This window comes from Phyllobates terribilis, unplaced genomic scaffold (genome assembly GCF_046119375.1).
Source record: "Phyllobates terribilis strain yellow unplaced genomic scaffold, ASM4611937v1 Scaffold_4__5_contigs__length_816908805, whole genome shotgun sequence".
NCBI classification, from domain to species: domain Eukaryota; kingdom Metazoa; phylum Chordata; class Amphibia; order Anura; family Dendrobatidae; genus Phyllobates; species Phyllobates terribilis.
Window position 1 is genome coordinate 35174517 of NW_027362764.1, and position 14656 is coordinate 35189172.

General features: G+C 47.8%; 1 protein-coding gene across 1 annotated transcript in view; it reads left to right on the forward strand.

The window, feature by feature from the left end:
• The first annotated feature begins 716 nt into the window (after positions 1-716).
• CRHR2 (corticotropin releasing hormone receptor 2) overlaps positions 717-14656 on the forward strand; it is a 544351-nt gene continuing 530411 nt past the window's right edge. The window contains exon 1 of the mRNA XM_073677250.1: positions 717-916. Coding sequence (XP_073533351.1) covers positions 836-916 — 81 coding nt within the window. The 5' untranslated portion in view covers positions 717-835. The remainder of the gene's footprint in view (positions 917-14656) is intronic.

Genomic DNA, 14656 nt, shown 5'->3' on the forward strand with positions numbered 1-14656 from the left:
CTCATGATTCTCATTTGGTCTGACATGCACTGTGAGCTGTGAGGTCTTATATAGACAGGTGTGTGCCTTTCCAAATCAAGTCCTATCAGTTTAATTAAACACAGCTGGACTCCAATGAAGGAGTAGAACCATCTCAAGGAGGATCACAAGGAAATGGACAGCATGTGACTTAAATATGAGTGTCTGAGCAAAGGGTCTGAATACTTATGACCATATGATATTTCAGTTTTTCTTTTTTAATAAATTTGCAAAAATTTCTACATTTCTGTTTTTTTTTCAGTGAAGATCAGGTGCAGAGTGTACATTAATGAGAAAAAAAAATGAACTTTTTAGAATTTACCAAATGGCTGCAATGAAACAAAGAGTGAAAAATGTCAAGGGATCTGAATACTTTGGGGATGAGTACACCGGTGCGGTGCGCGTTCCACGGCCAGCCATACTGGTCCATGTTATAGGGATCCCCTCTCTATAGGTACGTATACCTCTATGCAAGTATAAATCCTCCTCTTACATCAATAGTAATATATTAGGATATTGCCACTCGTGCGTGTGCCTGGATACGAGCCGCAGTGACACACACTGTTGCCATTCGTAGCGCACACTGTTACATTGTGCAAACAATACTGAGTATTATGTATCAGTGCCGGCCGTGTGTGCTCAGCCTCCAAGTCCCTCCCTGACTCCACATAGAGGGAGAACCTGCGTGAGTTTGTGGGCTGCCGGATAGAAGGAACAACTCCAAGGGACTGAGCGGCAGCCAAAAGTCGTCAGCCCCCGGTGACAGCACCTGACAGGAGCGCTATTATTTCTGATACTTGAGGAGCCCGGGCAGCCTATGGGCACCGCATCTCCACCCCGCAGCCTCCTCGGGACTTTTCTGACAATGAAATCCGCAATCTTGTTACTTATCCTGCAAGTAAGTTGTATGCAAATATATTCACCCCCCCTCAGGACATGTGCCATCTTGCGTACCTGAGATCTCTGGGGGGCTGGCAATGAAGGGGTTAAACATTGATACCCTGTCAACTATGGCGCCGCACAGGATGGACGAAATCAGATTTTCAATATTTCTTGAAATCCAAAACACATATTGTACATTTTCTATAGGTTCTTATTTTAGGTAAATGTAAGCAGCGCTGAGTCTCTTATTTGGTGCAAGGCTTGGTGGCGTGTGCTATTTGTGGATTTACATAGGACTGCTTGTGGCTGCGTCGCTGCTGTTATTTGCTCCTAATTTATCATAGTGTCGCGTGATGTCAGAGATATCCATTTTCTCTTGACTGGAGGAGTTTAGGAACTTTTTTTTTCGTGACTTTTTTTTTTTTTTTTAAAAAGGCGGATTTCATAAATCTAGCTAAAAACATATTTTGCATAGCTAAACACCCCCCACATGTGAAAAAGTGCGGAGAGCGGCGCAAAAGCCTAAAAAAGTTGCAATTTTTTTTCTCATCAAAAGTTTTGTTGGTTTTCAGAACTCAAAAGTCAACAGTCGTCCAAACAGTTAGAAAAAAACAATATACAGTAAACGAGTCGTATATATTGGTAAATAAAGAAAAGTTTCAATGTTTTGTTAAAAAAATGTTGTGTGTGAAATTATATAACTGTTTGATATCAGAAAACCATAAAAGCTTTACTATGGTACATCCTCCCCACAGTGCTATTATCTATCTATCTATCTATTATCTATAATCTATGTATTATCTATCATATATCTATCATCTATCATCTATCTATTATCAATTATATATCTATTATCTATCTATCATCTATCTATCATCTATCATCTATCTATCATCTATCTATCATCTATCTATCTATTATCTATCTATCATCTATCTATTATCTATCATCTATCTATCATCTATCATCTATCTATCATCTATCTATCTATTATCTATCTATCATCTATCTATTATCTATTTATGTTATTTATTATCTATCATCTATTATCTATCATCTATTATATATTATCTATCTATCTATTATCTATCTATTATCTACATATCATCTATCTATCTGACATTTACACGTATAAAGAATCGTCAGCGTTAGATCCAGAGTAGTGGGATGATTCTTCCTCGCTCGTCATTCGTGTACAATCTGTTTTGTTACTCGGCAGATATTGATCCTTTGCAGTTTCTAGGTTACAATGTATCCATAGATATCGGATGCTAGACCGTGGATCCGTACGGCATCCAATTTTTTTCTTGCATCCATAGATTTGAATGGTGGAGTCTCATCCGATGGAAAATTTCTCACGCTGACATTTTTTTCGCACACAGATTCCGTTAGTGAAATAGATCGGCCATCTGCACTGCCCCATTGAATAACGTTAGTCCGAGTGTTGTCCGAGAACACGGTGGTGTGCACGAGCCCTTAGATTGCTTGTTCCAGATCATTACTAGCCATATACACAGACCGCTGACCGCTGACATACTCCGCTCTGCGCTCGGCCGCTGTCCATTATTTCAGTCTTCTGTGTCCATTATCAGACACAACTTCTTTATTACATTATATTTTCGGAAACGTCTCAGCCTCATCTCCGGTCATTTGTCGTTGTCATGTTTTTGTGCCATCCGGCAATCGTGTTCCAATGAAATGAAAGTTATGCAAACTTGGTAAGAACAAATAAACTGAAGCGGCTGCTGATTTATGGCTCCGTGTTCAGGGATTATCGCTTAGAGTTTGCGCTGTTGATATGTATATGTAGCAGAGCCGAATTTGTCATTCTCATAGATGTAACAGAGCTGAGACATAAAATTGTCAAATGCAGAACAGATCCGTATGTTAGATTTTTATAAGATGTGGTTGTTGATGTAGCAGAGCTGACTTTGTCAGACATAGCAGAGCCGACTTTGGCAGACATAGCAGAGCCGACTTTGGCAGATATAGCTGTGACATGTATGTTAGCACTAACAGGGATGAGTTTATCAGTTATAGAAAGTCGGATTGAACCAGTTGTAGTAGAGTCGAGTTTGTCAGATATTGCCAGACTGAGTTTTTCAAAAATCCTGTGATTCAGCTTATTGATTCTAGCCTGAGTCGAGTTTGTCAGCTATAGCAGGGTGGGTTTTTTAGATGCAGCAGTATTTGAGCTTATTAATTGTATCACAACTGAGTTTTTCAGATGTAGCAGAGTTGAGACTTTCAGTTGTAGCTAAACTTAGTTTGCCAGAATCATTATAGCCGAGCTGCTTTTGTTTTCAGATGTTTGTCAGTTAGGGAACATATAACAAACTCAGATCTACTCTACTACATCTTGAGTTTGTCAGATACAGGAAAGCAGACATTATCAGATCTAGCTGAGTTACAGTATGCTTGCTAGATATACAAGAATTGAGGTTGTCATATGTCGATGATTTCGTTTGTCAGACATGTTCTTTGTTTTGAGTTTGTCAGATGTAGCAGATCTGAATACGACAGATGTAGCAAATTTGAGTTCGTCAGATGTAGCATATTTCATATTTCAGTATGTCACACGTAGTAGATTTGAGTTAGTCACAGATGTAGCAAATTTCAGTTTGTCAAATGTAGCAGATTTGAGTTTGTCAGATGTAGCAGTTCTGAATAAGGGAGATGTAGCAGATTTTGATTTGTCAACTGCAGTAGAGTTGAATGTCAGATATAACAGGGTTGATACAATTCTGATGATATTTCTGGGTGTAGAAGAGTTTGTCAGATGTAGCAGAGCTCAGTATTAGAATTCTACTTGCCCTGTATTTCTTACTTGGCATAACTCCTAATGCCCCAATGTCTTATCAATAGATTTACATAGGACTGCAACATTTAACTCATTTCATTGTAGCAAAGCAATGTACAGCTACAGGGCAGCAAATAAATACATTGCATATAAACAGATGTAGCAGAGCTGAATGAGTCAGATAGCCTAAAGCTCAGATTATGTGGCAGGACCCCCCATAGTTTCATAATATCTTGTCTGTGGGTTTCAATAGAACTGCAAGGAAACCCACAATTATCACAAAGTACAACTTTAGCAATAAATGACAAAGCCAGCTCTGCTACACCTGGATGTGAACGTTCCCGGTAACATTAGTGGTTTGGCCGTCCGCTCTGATTCTGCCGCTCGTTTAGTTTGTGGTTAAACCTCATAATAAATCTACATTTCTGTTTTCATTTGTGGGATCATTAAAATGCCTGCAATGGTTGTCGGCGGAGGTGAAGTCCGTACATCCATGACAGTATATACTAGTGAGGTCACCTGTATGAGCCATTACTGCTGCAGGGCAGTCACCACCCAGCTCTTCCAGGGTCCTGAATGGCAAGTTATGCAGTGATGCAGGAGAGCTTGATGCTTTTCTATTTGCTGGGATTCAGGAAAACTGTCTGACAACCACTGTGCAATGGTAGTATGCTGCACATATTGGTCGTCACCCAGCTTTCCCAGGATCAGATATGACTAAGAAATGATAGAATTAGATATTCTCCAAATGAGCCCCATTTCCCTGGTTTATGGCAGCAGCCAGGATTATAGTTATTATTAATCTGCACTAATGAGATTAAAGAAAAATAATCATCTGCAACTTTTCCAGAAATAAAAGCATAAGGAACCTGTGCAGCTCAAATATCCATGCTCCAGTACTTAGTATCAGAAAGAAATTGAAACTTTTACTAAAAAATAGTGCCCCCCCCCATCTACAGTTTGCATCCGGTAGTGCAGCAGATCCACATTTACGGTAATAGGGATAAGCTGCAATACTAGAATCAACCCAAGGGTGGTGTTGTTTTTGGAGGAAAGTATGGATGTTTTCCTAATCTTGTACAATCCCTTTAATTAAAGTAGCAGGGCTGTGAGAGGCTCATATCTATTATCTATTACGTATGTAACACTGTGACGCTGTTTCCGCTGTGGATGGTACGGAGATAGATAGAAACACCCGTCATTGAACCCATGCACCCTAGGACACTACTCACTTCTCCTTTGGTTTCCATTTAATTTACCTGACTGTCAAAAATATGAAAAATATAAAAAAAATACAATTGATAATGAAATATGGTTCACATTGTAACTATGTCATATTATATAATGCCCCAAGTTTGAAAATTGGGAGGAGAGAGACATAATGCGCTGCACCAATTTTTATTTTATGCTAAGACACTCACCTAAACTTACAAAGTCATTTATATGTTCGTGTGGCACCCCAGGGGTCTGGTCTCCACAATAATAGCAATATTATGTCTGAGAGCAGGTGGGAGGTCTCTTGGTCAGGGATCCTATGCATGCCACACCTCCTGCCCAGTCCTGGGAGGGGAAGAACTTCCCCTATATAAACCTGGGGCTGAGGCAGGGTTAGAGAGTTCAGAGGGAGAGTGCAGCCAGGAGGGCTGACAGGGAGCTGTGGCTCCGGCTGGGCCCAGCTCCTGGGCCATGCCAGAAGTAGAGAAAAGAAGCAGCATAGGAAGAAACAACAGGAGCTCTGTGGGAGCAGTGTTACAAGGAGTCAGGGGCTGGCAGCTGCAGAGCTCGCCCTGACTGAGAAGATTTCTTACCGGACCCGGAGTCCGAGGCTGTGGGGACTAACTCCTACCCAGCAGCAGAATCCGTCAGGCAGGGGATTTCAGGTCCTCTGGCCAAGAAACCCGAAGGCACGGTCACACGCATGGGACCAGCACCACCGTCATGGAGCGGAAGCTACTAGAAGGCCCCAAGTCACCGGCCATACGGGTGAGCACCACACGGTACACTCAGGGACGTGGGCTACTTATACCCGCCTCTAGCAAGGTAGCCAGAAGAGTACAGTCAGTTTGGGAGGCCTACAACTCCGCCTGGCCAGGTGAGATCCCATCTGCTCAAGGACTGACCAGGCCCCGATCGCTAGCCAGTACTCCGGGAGGGTCTATCTTTGTCACCAGTAAAGACCCTGAATCACACCGCATCGTCTCTGAGTGATTCCTGCTACCCCCATCATCCACGTCGACTGCCCTGAGGCCATACCCCTCCCGTTGGGGGTTATACCATCTACGCTGCACTATCCTACCACCGGCCTCAGCGGTCTGCCCTGCAGCGGCAGCTCCATAGCTGCATTCAACGGGTGGCGTAGTCGTCCTACATCTACCGCTGATACAGCGCCACTTAGTCTGACTCCCTGGGCACGGACCGGGTCACCGCCACGAGACTACAACCCTCAACAGATCCGGCTCCGGGTAAGCTCCCGCGTGCGCAACGCTGCGCGACACAGGCCCAGGGGTGCGTCAACTTTTGGCGTAGTCGGCAGGATTTCGTGCCTGCAACCACCGGGTACTGCGTGCCTGAAAAAGACTGTTCAAACTTACCTGTGGTGAAGATTCCCGCCATCCGGCGCCATCTTCCGCTTCCTTCCCGCCATCGGTGGAGTTTTCCCGCCATCCGGCGCCATCTTCGGCCTTCTTCCCGCCATTGGACGCCATCTTGAGGACGCCGCGCGGGAAGAAGAGGGGCGTGGACTCCGAAAGCGCGCGAGAACTGAAGCCCCGCCTCACCTCCGGACGTTGCGTAAGGTCCTGGAAGGAGCCCAGCAGACGCCGACGTCACAGGAGCGCGACGGAAGGTCCTCAACCCTGACGATCCACTGCGGAGCCGCGGCCTACGGAAGAGGATCATCGCAAGGTAGGCCATGGTCCACTAGGGGGGAGAAGGATATCGGATACGGAGGAGAGCTTCACCGCTTCAACCCCCGCCAGCGCCACCGCTGTTGCGGTCATGCCTTTCACCATGCCCTATATCCCGGGGGCAGCCTGGCTACCCCAGTACTCAGGGGAGTCACATACCCTGCATGACTTTAGAGAAAAGCTGGATAGCCTCTTCCAGGTGTACCCCCTCACAGAGGAGCAAAAAGTGAGCATCCTGGTGGCCCAATTAACCGGGGCAGCCCAAAGGGAGGTAAAGTCCTGGCCACCTGGGGGGAGGACTGTCGCAGGGATACTGGCCCGGCTGAGGGACACCTTTGATACCCGCACCTCAGCCGAGATCAAGCTCAGATTCTACGGGTGCAAACAGCGGGCACATGAGAGTATAAGGGACTATGCATTAAACCTACAAGAAGCCCTGAGAGCCATTAAGCAGACCGACCCTGACGGCGTGGGAGACGAGGACAGGCTGTTGACTGAACAATTTATAGAGGGTTTATATTGCAATGCCCACCGAACCCAGTTGCAGGCAATGGCCTTACAGGACCCTCATCTGGGATTTGCACAGTTCAAGGACAGAGCCATCCGGGTGCTCCGAGAACCGGCACCAGGTGGCGTTGTGACCCACAGACGCCCCACTACCACTTACCACCAGGAGGCGGCGCCCTTGTCGGCAGGGCCTGTGGGAGCTGATGCGCAGGCTTTGAGCAATGACCCGGCTCCAGACCTGCACCATCAGGTCCAAGAGCTAGCTAAAAGCGTTGCTGCGCTAACCCGAACTGTGCAGTCTTTACAGGTTTCTACTCCAGGGAAGATCCAGCTGGCATCCGGACCGGAGGACATCCCGTGGCGTCGACCAAGGAGGACCCCACCGGCCAGAGGAAGACCCAGCTAACCGAGGAGGAGCTGCAGTACTACCAATACGAGGAAAGCCAAGAGGACCCGGACGGGTCTGAGGACTACCCTCAGGAGGGAGCACAAAGAGGACATAGCTACTGAAGGGAAGTAGCGTGAATAAAGAGCTGTAAATAGTTACCCGTAAGGGTACAAGGACTGCTGCTAATTAAAATATGGTCCCCGTTGGGATTAGTGAATTGTTCCCCATGTGCCCCTATCTTAAACCAGGCTGAGGACTGTGAGCAGCCATTCCTTATCCCCACTGACCGAGGACTGAGAGCGGTCGTTCTTTCCCTCTACCTGGCCGAGGACTGAGAGCGGCCATATCCTGTAAATAATTATGTGTTTCTAGTTATTTTTAGGAGTCCTTGGTGGATTTACCGGGAATCCTTGTACATGGTTGGAGCGTAACCTAGGAATGGACTAAAGACTGTTAAGGACTCGGGGCAGGACAGACCCCTACCTGGTTACGTCTCCCTGTTTTGGTGAAATGGACACCTTTGTTTTCTTCAAAGACTGCACCCGGTTGCGGACACACTGTGACCATCTTTATGTGTTTCCTTATTGTATTTTATTGTTGTTGTTATACCCTGTTATGTTTTTGTAAAATATGTTTAGTCCCGGAGTACTAAATTTCACTAGGGGGGAATGTGGCAACCCAGGGGTCTGGTCTCCACAATAATAGCAATATTATGTCTGACAGCAGGTGGGAGGTCTCTTGGTCAGGGATCTTATGCATGCCACACCTCCTGCCCAGTCCTGGGAGGGGAAGAACTTCCCCTATATAAACCTGGGGCTGAGGCAGGGTTAGAGAGTTCAGAGGGAGAGTGCAGCCAGGAGGGCTGACAGGGAGCTGTGGCTCCGGCTGGGCCCAGCTCCTGGGCCATGCCAGAAGTAGAGAAAAGAAGCAGCATAGGAAGAAACAACAGGAGCTCTGTGGGAGCAGTGTTACAAGGAGTCAGGGGCTGGCAGCTGCAGAGCTCGCCCTGACTGAGAAGATTTCTTACCGGACCCGGAGTCCGAGGCTGTGGGGACTAACTCCTACCCAGCAGCAGAATCCGTCAGGCAGGGGATTTCAGGTCCTCTGGCCAAGAAACCCGAAGGCACGGTCACACGCATGGGACCAGCACCGCCGTCATGGAGCGGAAGCTACTAGAAGGCCCTGAGTCACCGGCCATACGGGTGAGCACCACACGGTACACTCAGGGACGTGGGCTACTTATACCCGCCTCTAGCAAGGTAGCCAGAAGAGTACAGTCAGTTTGGGAGGCCTACAACTCCGCCTGGCCAGGGGAGATCCCATCTGCTCAAGGACTGACCAGGCCCCGATCGCTAGCCAGTACTCCGGGAGGGTCTATCTTTGTCACCAGTAAAGACCCTGAATCACACCGCAGCGTCTCTGAGTGATTCCTGCTACCCCCATCATCCACGTCGGCTGCCCTGAGGCCATACCCCTCCCGTTGGGGGTTATACCATCTACGCTGCACTATCCTACCACCGGCCTCAGCGGTCTGCCCTGCAGCGGCAGCTCCATAGCTGCATTCAACGGGTGGCGTAGTCGTCCTACATCTACCGCTGATACAGCGCCACTTAGTCTGACTCCCTGGGCACGGACCGGGTCACCGCCACGAGACTACAACCCTCAACAGATCCGGCTCCGGGTAAGCTCCCGCGTGCGCAACGCTGCGCGACACAGGCCCAGGGGTGCGTCATTCGCACAAAGAAAGATTCTCCTAGAGAATCCCAACAGAGTTCCCACACAGTACAGTATCACTTTCATGGCCCCTCACAGTATGTATCCCCTGAAATACATTCCCCCACGCACAGTTTGATGTCCCAACTGTACAATACCCTACACAAAATTATAATGTCAACATAGTATATTCCCCCATACACCATATTATGTCCCCACAGGACATTCCCCCCGCACAATGTGATGTCCACACAGTACATCCCCCAACAGAGTATAAAGCCCCACATTATTCCCCCCACACACAGTATAATGTCCCCACAGTACATTCCCCACACACAGAATGATGTCCCCACAGTACATTCCCCACACACAGAATGATGTCCCCACAGTACATTCCCCCACACACAGTATGATGTCCCCACAGTACATTCCCCACACACAGTATGATGTCCCCACAGTACATTCCCCACACACAGTATGATGTCCCCACAGTACATTCCCCACACACAGAATGATGTCCCCACAGTACATTCCCCACACACAGTATGATGTCCCCACAGTACATTCCCCCACACACAGTATGATGTCCCCACAGTACATTCCCCCACACACAGTATGATGTCCCCACAGTACATTCCCCACACACAGTATGATGTCCCCACAGTACATTCCCCACACACAGTATGATGTCCCCATAGTACATTCCCCACACACAGTATGATGTTCCCACAGTACATTCCCCACACACAGTATGATGTCCCCACAGTACATTCCCCCACACACAGTATGATGTCCCCACAGTACATTCCCCACACACAGTATGATGTTCCCACAGTACATTCCCCCACACACAGTATGATGTCCCCATAGTACATTCCCCACACACAGTATGATGTCCCCACAGTACATTCCCCACACACAGTATGATGTCCCCACAGTACATTCTCCACACACCGTATAATGTCCCGACAGTACATTCCCCACACACACAGTATGATGTCCCCACAGTACATTCCCCCACACACAGTATGATGTCCCCACAGTACATTCCCCACACACAGTATGATGTCCCCACAGTACATTCTCCACACACAGTATAATGTCCCGACAGTACATTCCCCACACACACAGTATGATGTCCCCACAGTACATTCCCCACACACAGTATGATGTCCCCAGAGTACGATGTCCCCACAGTACATTCCCCACACACAGTATGATGTCCTCACAGTACATTCCCCCACACACAGTATGATGTCCCCACAGTACATTCCCCACACACAGTATGATGTCCCCACAGTACATTTCCCATACACAGTATGATGTCCCCACAGTACATTCCCCCACACACAGTATGATGTCCCCATAGTACATTCCCTCCCCACACAGTATGATGTCCTCACAGTACATTCCCCACACACAGTATGATGTCCCCACAGTACATTCCCCACACACAGTATGATGTCCCCACAGTACATTCCCCACACACAGTATGATGTCCCCACAGTACATTCCCCACACACAGTATGATGTCCCCACAGTACATTCCCCACACACAGTATGATGTCCTCACAGTACATTCCCCCCACACACAGTATGATGTCCCCACAGTACATTCCCCACACACAGTATGATGTCCCCACAGTACATTCCCCACACACAGTATGATGTCCCCACAGTACATTCCCCACACACAGTATGATGTCCCCACAGTACATTCTCCACACACAGTATAATGTCCTGACAGTACATTCCCCACACACACAGTATGATGTCCCCACAGTACATTCCCCCACACACAGTATGATGTCCCCACAGTACATTCCCCACACACAGTATGATGTCCCCACAGTACATTCTCCACACACAGTATAATGTCCCGACAGTACATTCCCCACACACACAGTATGATGTCCCCACAGTACATTCCCCACACACAGTATGATGTCCCCACAGTACGATGTCCCCACAGTACATTCCCCACACACAGTATGATGTCCTCACAGTACATTCCCCCACACACAGTATGATGTCCCCACAGTACATTCCCCACACACAGTATGATGTCCCCACAGTATACTTCCCACACACAGTATGATATTCTCATAGTACATTCTCCCCACACACAGTATGATGTCCCCACAGTACATTCCCCACACACAGTATGATGTCCCCACAGTACATTCCCCCACACACAGTATGATGTCCCCATAGTACATTCCCTCCCCACACAGTATGATGTCCTCACAGTACATTCCCTCCCCACACAGTATGATGTCCTCACAGTACATTCCCTCCCCACACAGTATGATGTCCCCACAGTACATTCCTCCTCACACACAGTATGATGTCCCCACAGTACGATGTCCCCACAGTACATTCCCCACACACAGCATGATGTCCTCACAGTACATTCCCTCCCCACACAGTATGATGTCCCCACAGTACATTCCCCACACACAGAATGATGTCCCCACAGTACATTCCCCACACACAGAATGATGTCCCCACAGTACATTCCCCACACACAGAATGATGTCCCCACAGTACATTCCCCACACACAGTATGATGTCCCCACAGTACATTCCCCCCACACAGTATGATGTCCCCACAGTACATTCCCCACACACAGTATGATGTCCCCACAGTACATTCCTCCACACACAGTATGATGTCCTCACAGTACATTCCCCCACACACAGTATGATGTCCCCACAGTACATTCCCCACACACAGTATGATGTCCCCACAGTACATTCCCCACACACAGTATGATATTCTCATAGTACATTCCCCCACACACAGTATGATGTCCCCACAGTACATTCCCCCACACACAGTATGATGTCCCCACAGTACATTCCCCACACACAGTATGATGCCCCACAGTACATTCCCCCACACAGTATGATGTCCCCACAGTACATTCCCCCACACACAGTATGATGCTCCACAGTACATTCCACCACACAGTATGATGTCCCCACAGTACATTCCCCCACACACAGTATGATGTCCCCACAGTACATTCCCCACACACAGTATGATGTCTTCATAGTACATTCCCCCCACACACAGTATGATGTCCCCACAGTACATTCCCCACACACAGTATGATGTCCTCACAGTACATTCCCCCACACACAGTATGATGTCCCCACAGTACATTCCCCCACACACAGTATGATGTCCCCACAGTACATTCCCCCACACACAGTATGATGTCCCCACAGTACATTCCTCACACACAGTATGATGTTCCCACAGTACATTCCCCACACACAGTATGATGTTCCCACAGTACATTCCCCACACACAGTATGATGTTCCCACAGTACATTCCCCACACACAGTATGATGTTCCCACAGTACATTCCCCCACACACAGTATGATGTCCCCACAGTACATTCCCCCACACATAGTATGATGTCCCCACACACACAGTATGATGTCCCCACAGTACATTCCCCACACACAGTATGATGTCCCCATAGTACATTCCCCCACACACAGTATGATGTCTCCATAGTACATTCCCCCCACACACAGTATGATGTCCCCACAGTACATTCCCCACACACAGTATGATGTCCCCACAGTACATTCCCCCCACACAGTATGATGTCCCCACAGTACATTCCCTCACACACAGTATGATGTCCCCACAGTACATTCTCCACACACAGTATAATGTCCCCACAGTACATCCCCCCCACACACAGTATAATGTCCCCACAGCACATTCCCCCCACACACAGTATAATGTCCTCACAGTACATTCCCTCCACACACAGTATGATGTCCCCACAGTACATTCCCCCACACACACAGTATGATGTCCCCACAGTACATTCCCCACACACAGTATGATGTCCCCACAGTACATTCCCCCACACACAGTATGATATCCCCATAGTACATTCCCCCCACACACAGTATAATGTCCCCACAGTACATTCCCCCAAACACACAGTATGATGTCCCCACAGTACATTCCCCACACACAGTATGATGTCCTCACAGTACATTCCCCACACACAGTATGATGTTCCCACAGTACATTCCCCACACACAGTATGATGTTCCCACAGTACATTCCCCACACACAGTATGATGTTCCCACAGTACATTCCCCACACACAGTATGATGTTCCCACAGTACATTCCCCCACACACAGTATGATGTCCCCACAGTACATTCCCCCACACATAGTATGATGTCCCCACAGTACATTCCCCACACACAGTATGATGTCCCCATAGTACATTCCCCCACACACAGTATAATGTCCCCACAGCACATTCCCCCCACACACAGTATAATGTCCTCACAGTACATTCCCTCACACACAGTATGATGTCCTCACAGTACATTCCCCACACACAGTATGATGTTCCCACAGTACATTCCCCACACACAGTATGATGTTCCCACAGTACATTCCCCACACACAGTATGATGTTCCCACAGTACATTCCCCACACACAGTATGATGTTCCCACAGTACATTCCCTCACACACAGTATGATGTCCCCACAGTACATTCTCCACACACAGTATAATGTCCCCACAGTACATCCCCCCCACACACAGTATAATGTCCCCACAGCACATTCCCCCCACACACAGTATAATGTCCTCACAGTACATTCCCTCCACACACAGTATGATGTCCCCACAGTACATTCCCCCACACACACAGTATGATGTCCCCACAGTACATTCCCCACACACAGTATGATGTCCCCACAGTACATTCCCCCACACACAGTATGATATCCCCATAGTACATTCCCCCCACACACAGTATAATGTCCCCACAGTACATTCCCCCAAACACACAGTATGATGTCCCCACAGTACATTCCCCACACACAGTATGATGTCCTCACAGTACATTCCCCACACACAGTATGATGTTCCCACAGTACATTCCCCACACACAGTATAATGTCCCCACAGTACATCCCCCCCACACACAGTATAATGTCCCCACAGCACATTCCCCCCACACACAGTATAATGTCCTCACAGTACATTCCCTCCACACACAGTATGATGTCCCCACAGTACATTCCCCCACACACACAGTATGATGTCCCCACAGTACATTCCCCACACACAGTATGATGTCCCCACAGTACATTCCCCCACACACAGTATGATATCCCCATAGTACATTCCCCCCACACACAGTATAATGTCCCCACAGTACATTCCCCCAAACAAACAGTATGATGTCCCCACAGTACATTCCCCCACACACAGTATGATATCCCCATAGTACATTCCCCCCACACACAGTATAATGTCCCCACAGTACATTCCCCCAAACACACAGTATGATGTCCCCACAGTACATTCCCCACACACAGTATGATGTCCTCACAGTACATTCCCCACACACAGTATGATGTTCCCACAGTACATTCCCCACAC